Genomic DNA, 19,328 nt, shown 5'->3' with positions numbered 1-19,328 from the left:
GAATATTCATTCATAATCAAGTTTATATGAGATTGTGCTTCCATTTTATACATATGTATGAACAAAAGGTGCTGTTGCTAATAAACAGTGGAAGAGAAATTTCTGGAATTTTAAATAGGTAAATTTGAGATGATGCTTGGGTGTTACTTGTCAATATGAAGCCACTTAACAATACACATTGTGCATCACAGGTCAAAAAATAAAAGGGAAAGAATGAAGATATGGCATAGGACTTGAATTAGAACATTAGAACTACAAAAGTCACAGATTTGTAGAAATAACATTATCTTTCTCAATATGAACTTCTCTTAGTGCAAACCTTTGGTTATCTGTACAAAATAGGCTGCCATTCCTTCTGTACTTTTCAGCTGGTACAGAAATGCTTCTTAGTAAGTGATGGCTATATGCAAAAAAGGATAGATTGATCAAGCATGCTGTCAAGTGATTGAGACTTCTGTAAAACTTGGCAAAGAGCTGTTAGTATTCTTGATTTTTGTGAAATTTCTACTGCTGTCTTCATTGTTGGAGCTTCTGAGGAGCAAACAGAGGAACAATGCTAATGATTAACCAAGAACTTGGCATTGTATTGGTGCCAACTGGATCTGCTCAGTGAAAAGAATCTGAGGCTGTGAATCTGCTAAGAAAAAAATGCAAACTGATAACAAGTATGTGTTTATTATGAGAAAATAAGAAGGTGATAAGAACAGAGCTGATACAGCGCTCTGCTAAAGTTCTGTTTCAAAATCCAAGAAGAAGAAAACAAAAGAAAAATCTGTTCATTTCATTTAGGCTGTTTTCCTAAATAATTCAGGGGCTTGCTTTTTTTCCTAAACCAAGCAATGAGCAAAATAAACTACAAAATTTTCATGTGTTAGAGCACATCTGGGTAAATAGTACAATTTTTTCTTTTGGTCGTGGATTTGGACATGTGATTAAATAACATAGGAAGAGCATGTGATTAAATAACATAGGAAGAGATGAAGATTCTCCATGCTATTTGTCAGCATGTAATAATGCTGTTTCTGGTTTTGCATTATTATGCTTGATAAAAATACAGAATTAACATTTTAATAAAATAAGTGGTATTTCTCCCATATGCACACCCAAGAAAATGCCCAAGGGATTTTCTTGCAGTCTAAGTCCTGCTGTAGCCTTTTCCTTTACTTTTTTGACTTTTAATACTAAGAAAGAGGAAAAAAGTTCTTTCAACATCTAAATTTAAAGCATTTGTTGTACTTTTTCCATGTATATGATTACTGTGACACTAATAGATAAATTCTAAGGAAACACTCAGCCGAAAAATTGAGTACTATTAATGATTTTTTTTAGGTGCATGGATTTTGAGGGCAATGAAAACTTAATAAAATTGATAATATTATGTTGTCTGAGCAATTGTAATTACAGTTTCTTTTTACTTTAGCTATTTTCTTTGAATAGGTTTTGTATTTAAAAATGTTGCCGTTAATTCTGTAATCAAAGCTGGAGTTTTTAAGTGTATGTTTTTAGTGAAATGGGCAAGGCTGGTATTTTGCTACTTAGTGTACTGCTGCTTTGGAAGATTGCTGTACCCTCTGGAGAGTGTTGTAGTCTTTGATCTTAACCCTGGTGATTCTTAAGGCCATATGTAATGTTATTTCCTTGACATATTGAGTGTGATGTTGTGTGTATAAAATTTTTTTCTAATGTCTGAATTGAAGCTTCCAATATCTTTGAATGATTTCAACTCTTCTGTTAGAAGAAGGAAAGTCCAGTGACTTTCAGTAACTTTTCAATTACTAAAAAAGTGTCCTGCATGGCTGTCCTCCTCCCCACCAAATGTGGCTCATTTTTCCAGTGCTTTAAGTTCATTAGAGGTTCTTAAGGGTTGTTTGATTATGTATATGCTTGAATAATTTGTATCTTGCTTTGAGAAACTGATCTCAGCTTTTTATAAATGTAATTTCTTTGTGCTCAACACCACTGTTATATCTGTGGGATTTTTGTACTGATGGAATTAGTATTTACTGATACATTACTCCTTTATGTTGATTTGTTGAATGTATTCATAGCACAACTTAAGCACTTGTTGGCCTTGATGCTTTTGAAGAATACAATGAACATTGTATTATTGTATACAGTAATGGGCAATGCACATCTTTATCCTTGAGCATGAATATTTTCTTAATTTAGTGCTTATTGTGAAGTATTTAGTCCATATAAATAATGCAGCCAAAAATGTATTTTTAAAGAAACCAAAGCCACAATTACAGTAGAACTTGTCAGTCTTCTTACTGATGGGTGTAAATTTTAATGTAAGATTATATATTTCATGTTGCATGATAGTCTGAAATCTTTCTAATGTGTAAAGAAAAAAATGTGAAGATTGTATTGCAATTGTATTTGAGATACAAAATGAACTAAATTCAAATCTAATTACAATGGACAAAGGACTTTGTTTTTCACACATTTTAAAGCAAGTGTATTTATAGATTTTATCTCTGATAATTTTGACCAAAAGCGAATTTGGAACTTGGGTAGCTTCAAGAGAGGACACTGGAAATCCTGGATACCAAAAAGAAGCAGAAGAATCATAGCAGCAAATGTAATAACTCTTATTTTCTTATACTATGAGCAATATAACATTTAATGTTGCCATAAAAATGTCCTACAGTATTTTCAGAAATACCCTATTATGGGTCACATCATACTTTTGAGAGCTATTGTTTAAAGTTTATTGTTTCAGTTTGGGCAAAGTTCCATTGGCTTGGGTATGAATCTTTAGGATGAAGAGTTGCAAGCAAATAGTGGGGAAAAAAAAAGGTGAAAGGCTGTAGCTGGAATGTGGATTCTTGGAATCAAGTTGAGTCAGTGACAATTGTGTGATACAGGGCCTTGATGGTGCTTTTTGATTTCAGGTCAGGCTCACAGTGTGGAATTTGGTTGTTTGAGCCTGTAATGTGAAGTGAGGGGGAAGAAGAAGGTGTAAAACAGATTTGCAGACATAAGGGAGGGCATAATTTGACCAAATACAGCAAAATCAAAATACAGTAATTTAATTAACTGCAGAGACTATTACTTTCATTGAATTAATTCAGTAATTGCTGTGTTGCTGTGTCCCAGTCCCTGCTGTGCCCCTGGCACTGCCAAGTAGCTGTAGAGAACAAAAAGGTGCCCCTGTATATTCTGAATCCCAGCTTGCAAATGATGCTGGGTCTGTTTCTGAGGAGTGAGGTTGTTCTGACTTTTGAGAGGCTACACCTGCACTCGTTAATAGGGCTCATTCCACCTCGTTCTTCTCCCACCTCGCACTCACAAGTGTCCATGTTGCATCAGTGTTTTTAAATGTGTCATAAAGTTTTGGAGACAGAAGTTTTATCACTGTCTCAAAAATGATATCTCAGAAATGGTCCTATAATCCATGTGCATTAGGGAGATATGGACAGCAGATTTTTAATGAATACATTTCAATTGTCTCCCTTTTCATCATGTTTCTTTCCATGTTGTATCTTCCAAGGTGATAGCTGGTGGATACCTGGGGAACAATAGAATTCCTGTTCTAATGCCAGCTTCTAGTGTGATTTGCAGCCATGTTTGTTTGGAATCTATAAAAGAAAATTGTCTGCTTTAATGGCAGAGGGCATTACTCATTACCCTGTGATTGTGGTATTTAAGGACAGGGTGGGGGCCTCATCCTGGAAAGGGTCTGGGTCCTACATCTCTTGCCAGCATTTTTCAGTTGATTTGGAGATGCCAGCCGACCTGGAGCCAGGTGATCTGAGCTAAACAGTTTCCAGAAGTTCCTTCCCACACTTAGCTCTTCTGTGATTCTCTTAGTGCTGATGACACTAATTGGGAGTTTAACCCGGGAGCTTTGTGTTCCTGATCTCTGACTGTGGCCAGTTGCAAGGTACATGGTTTCTGTATGCTACACTTCTTCTGTCAATAAAATTTGTGTAGTAGCAATTTACTCATTTTGTAGCTGTGGTATGAGGATAGATATAAAGATTGAGGTTCTCTGGCGTGTGATACTCTGTAGGATACTCTACATAGGGGTGTGTGTAAGGACTTGAAATACTGTACATAACATAACACACTTTTCTAGGTTGCAGGAAGTTCAGTTTGTTACAAAGCTCAACCTTTTTTTGTCTGGAAAATTTGAGGAAAGAATTGTTTAAGATTGTTTAAGAGGTATGATCATATCTGGCCACAAAGTGACAGGATACTTGCAGGGGATATCTCTGTCTCTCTGGGACTACCTGGGCATCATCTTGTTCTTCCAAAAGGCCACACAAACACCATGGTAAATGGTGAAGTGACCTCTTCTATTTGTTTCCTCATGAAATAGCTCAGGGAACTGAAGGACTTAAACAAATTTGGCCACCATTTAGTTCTAATTTAACATATGATTCCCTGACATTTTCTGTAACATTTTATTTAGCTGAAAATTAACATATAGTGAAAAATAGACCAGTAGAAGGTGAACAACTTGAATAGCTCTGTAGACCTCTAGCTCCAACAAGAAATAGTGTGTTATGTATTTCATGTATTATTGAATGTTTGTGTACTGTCCCCAGATGTAGGTTTTTTTCTGTAAAAAATAAGCTACTGAGAATAGGTATTTATCCTCAGAGCTCAAAACCTTAGAAGCAGTCTGAAAATGAGTGCTTTCTGGGCAACCAGCAGGTATGAAAACTTCTTCTGAAAACTAAGGCTTTGTATTACTTTGTAATTATAATTACTTTGTAATTATTTAAAATTAATTTTGTGGCTTTTTCATCTGGGTAAACCACTGACTCTCACATGTTTATTAGCATGCATCTCCTCTCTATAAACCACTCACAGTACCTCGTATCGTTAGCATAATTGTTTTGAAATATCATAGACCAAGAAGTCTGGAACTGAAATTATCTTGATGCTTTGAAATACTGTGGGTGTGGGGGAAAATCATATTGTACAATTTCTTTTTGGAGCGGTTTTAGATGAAAGTTGTGTTTCACCATTATCCTACATTTAGTTTTCTGCATTATTAATTTATTACATTCTCCTTTATGTTAAAAAAAAAAAGTGCTTTTGGGGACTAGTGCAGTATGATTGTAGATTTTTAGATGCAGCGGTATGATACTTGGAAATTCCTGAAGTAGACCTTATTTTTACTTACAGGCAGTATTGGTTTGCCCTGTTGTACCTTCCAAAAGGCATGGTTCAGTAGAAGTTTAGAGAATTCTGGCTTTGCATCCAATGAGGTTTTTAATCATTGTAGAATAGCAGATGCCAAGTAATTTCTGACTTAGTTCTTTCACAGACTGAGCCAAGAAAATCCCCTCACCCAAACAGTTGAGTTTTGGCTTTCTTTTAGTGCTATATCATGCCAAAGGGAGGAGAAAATAAGAATTGTGAATTTCTGTAGGTTTTTAATTACTTTTGACAGTCTTAACAAGACTGTATTTTACATTTGTATGGGGGGGGGTGTTTGTAATTACAAATATCTGTAGCAATAGTGGCACTCAGATTGAAATAAAATTGGTTTCTTTTGAGGACTTCCTTGTTTGGTTGGTTGAGTTTTTTACTACAGGTAGTTCTAGTATGCCAAAAGTTTTATTGGTGTGGTATCTATGAAATGCTATTTCACTGGGTTAAGGTAGACTGATGCATCAACTATTTGAAAATACATTTTAATTTAACTACAGTAAGTAGCACTCATGGTGTGTGTGCTGAAGTTAGAGATGGTTTGGGCTAATCTGTTCCCACAGCTGTGTGTTTCTCTGGGTAAGTCAGCCAATTCCAGCATCCCTTCCTGTAAATTTAAACCTTTTGGGGACAAAAGGGAAGCTTCTGCTCAGATCATGAACAGAGGAGCCTTTCTGTGCAGTTCTAAGAATATTTTGATTTTTTTACTAAAGAATCAGCTTCTGAGAATTGTGGATGTGATTGGTAGGCTTGAGAGAGACATAGATTTCATTGGCTTGGCCTTCACAGTTCTCCAGTTCTTCTTTCTTTCAGTATCTCATGTTCCAAGAATTTTAAGGAATTCATTCACAAGTCATTGACTTTGATAGTTTTTAGGAAGACAGAATACTTAGAGCACCCTGCAGAGTTGCCTCGTCTTTACCACATTTACCCCTCCTCATTGAGGCAGGGTTGTGGGGTTGGCTATTGAAGGAAATATTTTCTACTAGTAACTTGGATTTTTAATGTTAAAAATGCAAAATTAAATCCTATATAATTCAATCTTTTCTTTAACAAAAAGGTTAACTGGAGAATTAGTAACTCAGAAGCAGTCTTTAATTATCTTAAGATAATTTTTGGATTCCTTTGTCTTAGCATTAACTTCACTGAAAAATTTGAAGAAACAATTGCAGAAGAATAAAAGTATCTTAAAAGACGTAGGCTCTTGTTTTATTGAGGGACTGGAAGAATTCCCAATTTATGTCAGACATGGTTCTTCTGAGAAGGAGAAGAAACAACCTGTTGTTTGTCTCCAGTAAAACAGTTACAAATTTAAAAGTATCTTACAAGATTTGTCTATAGAAAGTTAATTAAAAGCTGCAGACTATTTCTTCTCTAACCCAAAGCAAAATGTTGTTTTTCTTAAGCTCTTCCTTTAATGTTCCAGAGTCACACTGTGGTGCACTTATTTTCATGCCTTGTAGCATGGTAGTGGAGTTGTTGTGTGATAGCCATATTATAGTGCATCATTTGTATTTTTGAATCCTTTTTATATTTTTTAATCTCTGACACTACTTGACAATGAAACTGCAATCAGTAAATAGTTTAATGTTCTAAGTGCATCTTTCACAGGTGAGTCACATCTGCCACAGACAGAAGAGTTTTCTGTTTGAACAGACATTGAGCTCAGGCTATCTGTTGGATGCTTTCTTTATCATAATAACATCAGAAATTATTTGTGCTTTCTGCTGGATCATGAATGTAAAAAAATACTGGAAAAAGCCAAGCATGATTCAGTCTTGCCAAGTGTATTGCTCTGACACCAGTGTTTGGTTTTCTGCTGGGGGGTGTCTGTTCAAACCAGCAGTACTTCATTGAAGTCAAAACTTGTGTGATGGCCAAGGCCTTTACAAAGACAAGTAGGAGACAATTTAGTCCAATACCACTTGTTTATTTGAAGTATACACAGCACATAACTGTCTTCCAGTAAGTATTATTGTGTGTATTCAGGTGTGTATTACAGGGTGGAAGACTGATGTTTGGACAGACCTGTCACTTGTCTTGTGTGGAGAAAAGTAGGATTTCAAATGGTAATCTCATCTCTTGTTCAAGCCAGGATCAGCTGTGTTGATGTCCTTTCTGAGAGACATTTGTTGTACCCGTTTATAAAGATTTCAGAGAATCTTCAGGCCATCTTCTCCTTTTCTGAGGTTTATGACTAACTATTATGCCTTAAAATATTTCTGAAATCTGCTCTGTAAGGTTGTGTTTAGCAACGCTGTCATATCCTTCTGATCAGTTTGACATCACAGTCTTCTTTCTGAAAACAACTCCTTCACTCTGTTTTCCTCATCTAAAAACCTCTTTCCTGGGAATGGAGGATAGGGCAGACCATTTTATTCACTCACTTTGAACTTTTCCTGTTGTCTGTGGAATCTTATAAAAATTGATTATTTTGATAGGTTTTGTTTTGCTTGGATGGCAAAAGAAATTTAGACCACTAATGCCATGATTCCATTAAGCAAAAGTAAATCTTATCTAAAGTCTGTCTCCAGAGTGTTTTTTTTTTGTTTTAGTGTATTTTGGCATTTTTATAATCATCCACTCTTCTCTCAATCCCTTTAAAAGGGAGCCGGTACAAAGCTAAACCTTGCCTTTGTTTCAGGGAAAACTCAAGAAATCTCCGAACTATAAATGTCTTGGCTGCCAGGCTGAAGAATGTTGTTAGATGGATAGTCTTTGATTTGAATGTCTCTGCTTGGCCAAGAAAGTGAAGTTAAACTCCAGGTTCAGGCTCCTCTTGTGAAGCACTCTAACACAGGAAAGTTGGCCTGTAGCAGCTCCAGGATGGGGTGACTGCCTTGCTGTTCTCCTTTGCTGCAGTAGGAGTGGTGTCACTCATGCTGTTGTACTGACAGATGGCTTGACACAGGCAGGTTATTACAATGATCGTCCTCCTATATGGAGTGCATATGGATTCTGTGAGCTGCCATTCTCTCCTGCTATTTTCATGTCTTTTGCCACCTGGATCCTCAACTGACTGAGACACAGCTAGGCATGCACAAAGGGTTTTTTCTTCTTGCATGACATATGCGAAGCCCACCTCAGTTACAGAAGAACAGACACTGCGTCTGAAGGAAATCTGGCTTGCTGTGTGTGGGCATGTGTGAGCCCTAGAAGAGGAATTAATATAGCCAGTGAAATGAATGTTGAGTATGTGGTTGTTTACTCTTGGGCTTGACTTGGCATGATTTGTGATGGTATGACATGGTGTTCTACCAAACTCCCTTCTATTACTCAGATTTCTAGTGCTCTTTTTTAAAAGTTGTTTTTGTTTCTTAAATAATAGTTTAAAGTAATAGATTGTGAAAAGACCTTTGAAAATGTAGCCTCAGTGCATGGCAGTACAGGAAGGAATGTCTTAAAAAAGAGAGGGACTAAAAAGGTACTCTGAGAGATCCATGACATTCCTGTTGAAGTTAACACATGGAGCTCAATTATCTATCAAGATAACTATGAATACTAGTCCTCCTCTCTATTTCGCCCCTCTCGGAAGAGGCATGGAATTGATCTCACATCCTACTAGCTGTTCAGAGTCACTGTTCACTTTTGTACTGTTTGTGTCAATTAAGGAAAGAGATTGCTGTTTCCCATCCTTTCAGGCCAATGTTTAAATTCCAGTCTGGAAACCATTACTGAAAGACTTGGTGGAATGCTGCAATATATTCAGCTTTGCTGCAGAGACATCTGAATACCTGCAGAAACCTTGTTTGGAGCTTTGTGTGCTGTTAGAGACTGATTTGTTTAGCTCCAATATTTAAGGTTTGCAGACAGGGGTTTGGGGATTTTGTTTTTAATCTGTGCATCTGAGTAGGTTCTGAAGCTCATAGCTTTCACTGAGTTGAATAGGAAGGACTATGTCTCATTCTCTTTGAGTTATTTGTTTATTCCTCTCTCATGATCCAAGTGAACCATTTGCTTATTAACTGCTCAATTTAAAATGAATTGGATATTTACACATTTACCAACCTTAAAATATTCTTAATAACTTCTTAAATAATGACTTTTTAATGCTTGTGTTTCATTCCCTAGCTACCTTTTCCTTTAAAAAGTGAATGAAAGTCAAGCAAGCAAGGGACAATGACTTTGTAGGACTTCTACCAAGATATTTGTGAGGAAGGCTTACTCTTAGCATCTACTTTTAGGCTGCCTTAGGGAAATCAAATCTTAGAAGGCCAAGCTGGAATCAAGATTCAGCATGTCAAGTGTTGAGTATTTATAATTGCTCCTTGGAGACACCTAAATTAAATGTCTGAAATGGTCCCTGTGAATGCCCCATGCTATGTCCCTGTTCTGTGTCTGCCAGTCTTTCCAGGAATCAGATGTTTCTTCTTGGTGATATGGCAAAGGATCATCTTTCTGCCAGGTTCCATTGGAATGTAACAGAGGAAATTAAATAAAGCATTTTACGATAAACTTTCTGAAAACAAGTAAATTTATATTTAAAGAAACTATAAATTATACTACCCCTGCATATAAACATTGACTAGCGTTCTTGGTGTAATTACACTTAATAGCAGTAGATTACTTTGTCACTTGTATATTGCTTGGGTTTTTTTCTATTAGAAGCTGTTGTATATTCTGTAGAAATGTGCATATTTTTCTTGTTAACATGTTGTGAAGCCTAGTCCTGTTTTAAAGCTCATATAGATCACAAAGTCCTAATGAAGTGATGTTTTAATTATGATGCACAGGTATTTGTGATGTGAATCCCAGATTATATTCTTTATTTTTCACACTGCGAGCATTTCCAAATACAAAACAAAATATGTTTACAGACAGTGCAGAAGGATCTTTTTTGTATCTTAGAAACACAGGTAAAAAATCTGTAAAAGTTTCCTTTGTGGAACAGACTAGCACTTTTGTAAGGTGTGTCTGATGTTGCAGTCAGTTTCAGGCTGAGCAATGTGCAGTACTTTCTGCAAAGAATGGCAACCTTAAATGGCAGGAACAGGAGTGTAAAATACCCATTATATCTGTTTCAGTCTGCGTGATAGTAGTGACAGGGCTGTCAGCATCCTTGTCAGAACGGAGCTGCCTTTGACATTGAAGTCTCCAGCCCAGCCCTGATGCTGTGCAGCTCTATTGGCAGCTCCATCAGGCTGCAGCTGATGGGAGAATGTCAGAGCCTGCCCTCTTCTCCTGGTGTGTGGCCAGCCCTCTGTGTTTGCAGGCTGGCCTTGCCTGTTATTTGATCTTGCTGCACTCTTCGCCCGCTCTCCTATGGGAGATGAGCAGATAGGTCAGTGGTGTGTGGCTATCTTCAGGACAGCACACAACCCCATCCAGAGTGACTTGCATAAAGGTTTGTAACGATTACCATTTCTTTAAGCCAATCAATGGGTAAAGTACCCAGAGACTCATTAAGTGGCATTTGAGGCACCTGTAAAAGAGTTTTGAGCTGTATTTCAGGAAATGTGGTGACAGCCTTTAATGTCTAATTGACCTCTTCTCTTTGTTTCACTTTCCGTATTTCCTTCTGATGTGTTCCCCCGTGGCAGCAAACAGCCCTGCTCAGTATTTTGAACTTCTGCTCGGAGCTGCAGCACCTCAGCCTGGGCAGCTGTGTCATGGTGAGTGCTTGGAGCATTCAGGGTGTAGGGGGATTGTGTCTGTGTGTATGCACTCACTTTGGAACCAATCTGGGTTTGTTTCACAAAGATGTGTTAAATGCAAGGTTTATACAAAACTCTACTCTTTTGCAAGGTCCAAGATGAATGCAGCTTGGTCATATATTTAAGGGTTATGTACTACTTTAGTTAGGCCTAAAATGGCTTGTAGGCTTTCTCAGAGTTCTTCTGCCTTTTTCTAAGTTTTTGGGCAATTCTCTATATGTGTAATCACTTAACAAGCAATTAATAAGACTTTCATAAGGACATACAGCAACTGATCAACTTAAAATGGAAATGAGTACTTCAATCGTTCTTCAGTAGTTACACTTCCTGTGGTCATAAAAGCTGTTATAATCATCTTTTAAGGGGAAAACAACTGTGCAAAAAAAATTGTTTCTTCAAAGAAACAACTTTTGCTGCGGTTTGATCCTCAGTATCAAGTGAATTTAAAAACAGCTGAATCTGGGGTTTATAGGAATTTAATTTTATTTTTGTCTTTTCTAAAAATAGATCTCACTGTACCATGCAATGAACAATTTTTAGAGCTCTTTAGAAATGACAAATGCTTGAGCCAGTTGAGTTATGTGTGTTAGGAAGCAAACCTTGAAACACCTCTGTATGTCTGGAACGATACTGCGCATGACGGAGCGTCTGCTTTCCTTGCAGATTGAAGACTATGACCTTATAGCAAGCATGATGGGAGCAAAATGCAAAAAGCTTCGCAGTCTGGATTTGTGGAGATGTAAAAACATAACTGAAAGTGGGATCGCAGAGTTGGCTTCGGGCTGCCAGCTTTTGGAAGAACTTGACCTTGGTTGGTGTCCTACACTCCAGAGCAGCACAGGCTGCTTCACAAACCTTGCACGCAAACTGCCCAATCTGCAGAAGCTCTTTCTTACGGCCAACAGGTCTGTGTGTGACACAGACATCGAGGAGCTCGCTGCCAACTGCACGCACCTACGGCAGCTGGATATATTGGGTAAGAGAAGGGGAGAGTGTTGGCTTTGTTTTATGGATCTCAAAAGCCTTTCAGCTAAAATGGAGTCCTTAGTACCAAACTGTCTTCCAGACATATTTGTTAAATAATTATTTCTTAAAATTATGGTTTAGCACATGAAAAAAAAGAGAGACGTTTTGCTCACTGCATGATTTCTGACTCAGAAGCCAGTAGATTTACACCAGCTGTGTAATTTGACTGCTGAGTATGAATTGCTTAAATTGGAATTTAAGTGCAAGATTTTTTTCCACTAACTTTTATTTTCATGACTATCAGCTTTTTTAACTGAAACCTTCCTCTTTTGATTAGCAGAAGATCAAATTTCTTATAATTATTTCTGCTTTTGTTTGTATTTTTATTTCTGTGAAGCGTGACAAAGTGTATTTATAGCATGAGTCTGTGATCAATAAACATTTTGCTTTTGTGCAATAAATATTTGTTATATATTATATAATATATATTATGTAGTATGCAATACTGAATTTCTTCATCACTTTTATTGGTAAGTGAATTTGAGTTATTAAAGATGAAAGGGTAATTAAAAACAAAACCTAAATAGACTTTCTAGTAAGGTGGGAAGGAAGTGATGGGGGGGTCAAAAAGCTTCGCAAATCAGAAATTTCTAATCCTCTGCAGTTTCCATAGTTGAAAATATTTTTAGAGATCTAAAGTAAATATACTTTGAACTCTTGAGTAAGGACTTTGAGAAGTGTAGTTTTGTGTGATGCTGAATTTATTCTTTTATGGTGGCATATGAGGTTTTCTTTTTATAATAATGTAGGACAGCAGAGATGTTTGTGACATCAGTGTGGGAGAAAATTCTTCATGGTTTTACCAATTTAGTTTCACAGGATAGTTGAAAAAGGAAGATTTAAATGAAAGGGAATAAAGTAGTTGCTCTGTATACTTCTAATGTTTAATAATTGTAATGAAAATATTACATTTAGGTTGAGAGGGATACTGCAAAGAACTGAGAGCCATCAACATGAATAATTTTCCAAGCAAGTTTAAGGTTTTATTCTTATCAGCATTTATAATTTCAAAGTATTTCCCATATGGCTTCAGATTGGCATTCCAGTACACTCTTCTATAATGATAAAGAGTTTTACTCACTTGTGACTGAGAGAGTTGCCTTCTGACCAATGTGGGAAAGACATATGAACAGAAAAAACATTAACTCCACCTAGTTCAAGTTGTAGATATGTTATGTTTATGCCCCCCAGGGGTACTGTGTTTTGTGTATCTTTAAGAGAATCTGCTCTGAAGCTGCATTATCAGGGGCACACTGCCCTGCTCAGACACGAGAAGTTTCCAGATAGCGTAGGCAATTAAGTCTCTAAGAAGCACTTAGGTGCCCCTGACCACCCACTTCCATGTGCTTCTGTTACACTGGCCTCGTGTCTGCCCACAGAGTGCTCAGATCTCCTTACTGCACCAGAGGCTTCCCCAAAGAATAGTTTGGCTGTGTTGAATGAACTTATGGATAGTCTGTTACTTCTGTTGCCTGTGTGACAGCAGGGAAGGCTTGCTGCCACACTTCTTTTGTGTTTGAATTCAGATTTTAATTCAGTTGGACATCCTAATGATTTTTTTTTAAGTAATGTGAAAGTGGAAAAGGAGTTTGTTCTGTTCCCTGGTGCTTACCAATATTTCTGAGTCAGATGGATTTAAAGTCAGACTTTTCCTGTGAGATTGCATGTTGCGTTCACATAAATCCTCTCTAGGGGATATCCAGTTTAATTTCCTGCAAAATGAATCATTTGCAAAAAATTATTTCTTTCTTTCTTTAGAGAAATACTTGATAGGGTGAAAAAAAGGTTGTCCTCTGCTGTAAACAAGTCAGTACAAGGTGATATTCACTATGTACGGGAAGGACTTACCCTGCTTTTTTGGCAACAGTGAGGAAACTGTGTTAATTTTTTTGTCTGAATGTAGTAACCACTACAGTCTATGGCTACATGAAAGAGCTGTTGAGTAGAACCGCACTGTGTCATCTGGAGGTAGAGTTGCCAGGTGTTCCCATGTAAGTGCAGAAGTCTCTGTTGTCTGAACTAAAGAGTGACTCTCTCGCTGTGCGGGAGTACCAAGGAAGTCATAAATCTCTGAATGTGCTCTTGCTTTGGGCATGTGATACAGGGCCACCCTGTTACTTTAAGCTGCATGAATGTATAGTATGTTTTTGTCCTTCAGTAGAAGTGTGACAACAGGGCTGAAGCTGTAAGAGGTCAGAGCTCAGCTTTGCAAGAGTAACCTTGAACAGTGGGTCTTCTCTGTGATGTGAAGGAATGAGAGGTGCTCTCATTATATCCTTTGTCATCTCCCAAGTAAAGAAATGTCTGGCTTGCGTGTGCATTGTGAAGGATGTAGAGGTATTGCTGCTGGGTTAGCACTGTGTGCTGTAAGGGAACTTCTTTTGCTTCAACAAAGCTGTGTAAAAGCGAGTTTTTTCCTACATACAAGCACTTACCTAAGTAAGGGTCAGAATATCTTCCCTTCACTGCAGTCACCAATGTTCAAGATACTATACTGGTGTCTCTCTTTAGTTGTTAGAACTTATAAACTTGACAGAGAAAACTTCTTGTTTCACTTATAGGTTATTTATCATCACAATACCTTCAGGGGTGGAGGAGTCTAAGCCTCTGAAAGAAATCTTGTTGAACTGTAAGGAATGAAAAATGCAGATTATATATAGCTTGGATGCTGTTTGAAGGTGATAGGTCCTGAGGCTTGCTACCCATCTGTCCTTTACCATAATTGTTTGGTAATTTCCTTGTTACAGAGTCAGAGGACTCTGTGAAAGATGAAAATTCCTGGTTTTCAAGGACTCTATATACTTACTGGCCCATGTAAAGGATTGTTGGATGTCAATCTGTATTTGTGCTGTGTAAAACATAGAAAGTAAATTTCTGTTAAAAAAAATCAAGCGCTCGTCCATATCTGCTGTATCATAAGTTTGGAAGAGGAAGCGTGGTGTGTGTCACTGAATGCATGAGGATGTGCTTCTCTTGAACTTTTAGTTCTGAGCTTTCTTTTACCCACTACATCCTGAACTGCCTGCTTACAAGTATCATTTCCTTCTCAGCCCACATCTTTTTTGCTGATGACATGGCATGTTTCCACCCTCTGTCAGAATGATCCAGCTCTGATCATCTGACAGTTCTGTAGTGACGCAGTACATCAGCCAGTGCTATCAAAAGTTAAGTGGACACCTCTAGACCAGTAGTTAAAAAACTAGTCTTCAAACTGTGATCAGCATTGAGCAATGTGACAAGTCAGATGGCAACCTGAATTGACAGTGTCAAAAGCTTTTCTTGCACATCACATCAGCTGCTGAGTTCTCTTCCTGTGGGGTTCTCAGCTGCTGTCAAGGGTGAAGAGGAAATCGTATTAACCTTGCTCCCCAAAAGGTCCAACTGCCTCTGTCCTGCACGAAAAGAGTAATGAAAAGTAGACACCCTCGTTACCACAAAATTCATGTATTCCTAGCTACATTCCAACACCTCCCACACCTTCCTGAGCATCAGAAAACCCAACTGCCCCCTTGCCAGCTGTCAAAGTTTTCAGCTTTATCTTGAGAACATCAACACGTAGTTAGTCAATTCAAACATGAAAATGTGTAGCACATTAAAATTTTGAATTTGAGTTGTGTGCAGTAGATTGAATTAAATGTAAAGAATAAAAGGCTAATTTGGCTGGTCTAGGGACATAAAGGTAAGAAAAGTAAGAATATTTGAGGGAAGAGTGCTAGTTATTTTCAAGAGTTGGTACTCTGAAATATTATTTGGTGTGTAGTAGTGTCTCTTGCTCTAGAAATTTGGGTTCTGCAGTTTTTATAGCTGTCCTGCACAGGTCTCCTAAACAGCTATAGAGTTTGAAGACTTTGATATATGATGGATATCAATTAAATTATTTACAGCTAATAAGCATAATTGTTGGAGCAAAGAGATCATTACTCAGAGGTGCCTTTTACAAGTGTGGTAACAGGGAATTGATTGAGCAACAAAATTAAATAGCAGATTTTAATGCTTTGGTTATGTATGTATTCTGAAAAATCGCTGATTAGTCTATGGAGGAGAAGTTATAGTAAATAATAAAGGTCCAAAAGCCTCCAAACTCTAGAAGAAAAATGCTTTATGTAAGTAATTAACTAGCAGGCTACATTGCCCGTCTTTCAAAAGCAAAGGAAAATGTGCTGTATTAAAATTCTGAAATGCTTTTGAATGGGCTTATAGGATACATACATAACTAGCGGTACATTGTATAAATAAAAGTAAGACTACAGATGATGTGCATTTATCCTGTGGTGTGAATAACCAAACCCCAACTGGATTGCTTGTAGAAAAAGGTATTTCCTAACATAAAATTTTAAGTCTAAGGAGGGGAAAAAGCCCAGGTGCAATAAAACATGCAATTTAGGATGACCTACTTAGTTGCAAATCTATTAAAAGTTTTGGATGAAATGATAGGAGAACTATCAAAGTTCAGGTAGGAAGGAATGAAGAACATCCTACACAAAAAATCTGTGGCTAGGCATCTAAATCTAGAATTTTTGTAGAAATACACGTTTGGATCTTGAAGCATAAAAGCTGTGATGCATAAATGAGGCTGAGTTTAGATGAAGGTGCTGATGTAGTAGCAATTTTAAGGCTTGGTGGAAAAAAGTAAGTAGCATAATGTGTTGTTCCTAGAGTTTCATTTGGAATGGTAGAGCAGGTCCTTATGGTAGAACAGTGATACTGTGGTAAAGTGTGTGGTCAAATGAAGTGAATAAATAAAGCATGTTACAGAATTTCTGTGTAGATCTTTAGGGACTGTTGCATGAACCACCAGACAGTTCTGATGATGGTGATTACATAATGGTAAGGGAGTTAAAAATCACAAGCTTAGTCTCTGTAGAGGAGATAAAATTTGGGGGCATGATAGCAAAGACTTGGGTGATGTTCGATAATGTCTCAAAGCAACTAATCTTAAAGCCTGACATAGAATAATTGGAGACCGGATTCAGTTACCTCCTTGCTAATGCAGAAGAGTACTGGAAACTAATGAAACCATCCAGAGTCTTTCTGAAATTGAATCCCATTCAGAGAATGAAAATAGGAGGATGAACTCTAGAAAGTGAAACAAAATAACAGTAAGGCAGTATGAAGGATTAAGGAACCACTGGCTAGAGGAGAATGATACTGTATTTCAGCTGTTACAAGTTCACAGGAGTGGCTGGGCTTGGTAGATAGTCCAGGTGTGAAGGCTCACCCCAATACGAGGCTATTGCTTGGTGTTCATGGCAGAGGGGATCAAGCAGGCTGCTACATCAGAGCCATTCTTTCCAGGAGATTAGCCTGGAAAGCTGCCTTAAATTCTAATGCCAATACAGAAAGCTTTTGAGCAAATCAATACATTGAACAATAATAAATTGTTAGGACTAAATGGTATTTATGCAGTGATTCTAAATGAGCTCAGATATCGGGCTCTGGAAATCTTATTTCTGGTGTGTGATCTGTCTCTTAAATCAGCCTCAGTGCTAGAGTAATTCAGGGTTACAAACATGGCACAGCCTTCTGTAAAGGGCTTCGGTTAGGAGATACAAAACAGTAAGATCATCTTTTTCTCTGTGTAAACCAGTGGCAGCCATGAGAAGGTCAGTCAGTGGACATACAGAGGACATTACCATATTTAGATGAAGAGCTGCATCCCAGCAAGGGTAGTATTGGCTTTGCCTCTTGTCCTTTAAACTTCCTTGAAGTTCTTGGCGAATGTACTACTCCAATCCATAGAAGATTGGATTGTCAAAAACTTCAGCCAAGGTTGTGCTGCTTTTGTAACTTAACTATCTTTTCTTGGATTATAAGTGTTTCAGAGGACAAGAATGTATCATCTCTTTTCACAATGAAGTTATGTCACTGCTGTGTTCTGTTCTGCTTATATGTAATCCAGGCAGAGGGCTGAATAATGCCAGAGGGTAACACACAGGTATTCAGGATGGAAAAATCTTAAAGTGAAGAACCTAACACTGAAGAATGGCAGAATGATCTTGTGATACTTACTAAACAGGTGATAAAACAGGAAGAAAACATTGAATCAAGTACGAAGTAGTCACATGAGGCAAAATATCATCAACTAAGTATATAGGGGACTGGATTTATATTAGCTTCTATTTTGTAGGAAAGAGATCCTGTGGACAATTTTTGGAAAACATCAGCTCATTGCCCAGCATCATTCTAATGGGAATAGAGAAAATTACGGTTATTTAGACATGAAATGGAAAAAACATCATAAGACTTACTATAAAATTACTGACTGTGTGCTCAGTGCACTGTATTGTTCTGGTCATCCAGTTTCAAAAGTACTAAATTAGTGCAGAAACAACACAACAGAGGTCATTTTGAGATACAAGGGAGTCTAGAAAACAGATGGCCTTGAGGGAACAGAAGAGATGTGCATGGGAGTATGCATGATTTAGAAATAGTGAATTGGGAACAATCTCATGCTTCTTTAGTTGCACCTTAGTTATTGCAGCTAATAGGCTGGAGGTTTTTGTTTGGTTTTTTTTTCTCTTTTTTTTACGTTATGTAGTTAAACTGTGGAACTTTTGAAGGGGCTGTAAGTATGAAGAAATTTTTAAAAAGTAGTAGAATTCATGAAAGATTGCTTTAGAAACCCTGAAATTATAATTTTTGGCAATTGAGAAGATTCACCAGTGAAAATCTACTTTAAAAAAATCTGCTGCTTTTTTTGCAGGGGAGGTAAGGAATGTAGGGAACATAATTGGCCCTGGCACTCAGGATCATAAGATCCTAAACTAGATGGCTTTTTGGGGTGCTAGTTAGATGAAGATGGAGCTGTGTGAGTTCAAGTCTGCCAACAGTTTTCTGTAGTAGTCTTGGATACAGAAACTCTCTAGAAGGAAAGCTTGATGAGCAGTTTAGCGCACTGTAGACACCCAGGCTCAGTTCACTTGCCTAGAGTAACCAGCCAGGCTTCCAGCCTTTCCTGTATGGCATGAATCTCCTTCTCTGGGTCCAGTGTCCTGTGTGCCAGCTGTATGTGGATGTCCTGCATGGTGTAAGGTCCCCAGGGGGCACTGAGTGCTCCAGACAGCTGACTCACACCCCAGAGCCCAGTCAGATGAGCCAGGTGCTAAGCACCATGGACTGGGCTGTCTGGATGGCCATCAGCTGTAGTGGGTGTGTGGATTTGTGCTTATAAACATAGATTTGGTTTCTGACTGAATCCTATGCTTGCTCTGACCCTGTGTGACACTTGGGAGTTCAGTCACTGTAGTGCTGTTTTTGGCAGGGTTTAACTAGTGTGTTTTATACATACATGTATGTATGATCAGCAGTCTCTTGAATAACTGCCCCTGCATGTGTGTAATACCCACACTTGATCTGGAGCCCTGGGAGCCTTGCTGATGCCTTTGGCATTGGAATAGCTCCCAGTCACTTGTCTGCTGTGCTGATGGTCTGTGTGCTCAACAGGAGAGCATGACTGTAACCTTCCATGCTGCTGCCTAAGCC

At 37.9% G+C, this 19,328-nt stretch overlaps 1 protein-coding gene across 1 annotated transcript in view; it reads left to right on the top strand.

The window, feature by feature from the left end:
• Positions 1-19,328, top strand: part of FBXL4 (F-box and leucine rich repeat protein 4) — a 62,788-nt gene that overhangs the window by 33,333 nt on the left and 10,127 nt on the right. The window contains exons 7-8 of the mRNA XM_030944628.1: positions 10,707-10,778; positions 11,484-11,796. Coding sequence (XP_030800488.1) covers positions 10,707-10,778; positions 11,484-11,796 — 385 coding nt within the window. The remainder of the gene's footprint in view (positions 1-10,706; positions 10,779-11,483; positions 11,797-19,328) is intronic.

This window comes from Camarhynchus parvulus, chromosome 3 (genome assembly GCF_901933205.1).
Source record: "Camarhynchus parvulus chromosome 3, STF_HiC, whole genome shotgun sequence".
Lineage (NCBI taxonomy): Eukaryota > Metazoa > Chordata > Aves > Passeriformes > Thraupidae > Camarhynchus > Camarhynchus parvulus.
This window is presented reverse-complemented; position numbering and strand designations above follow the sequence as displayed.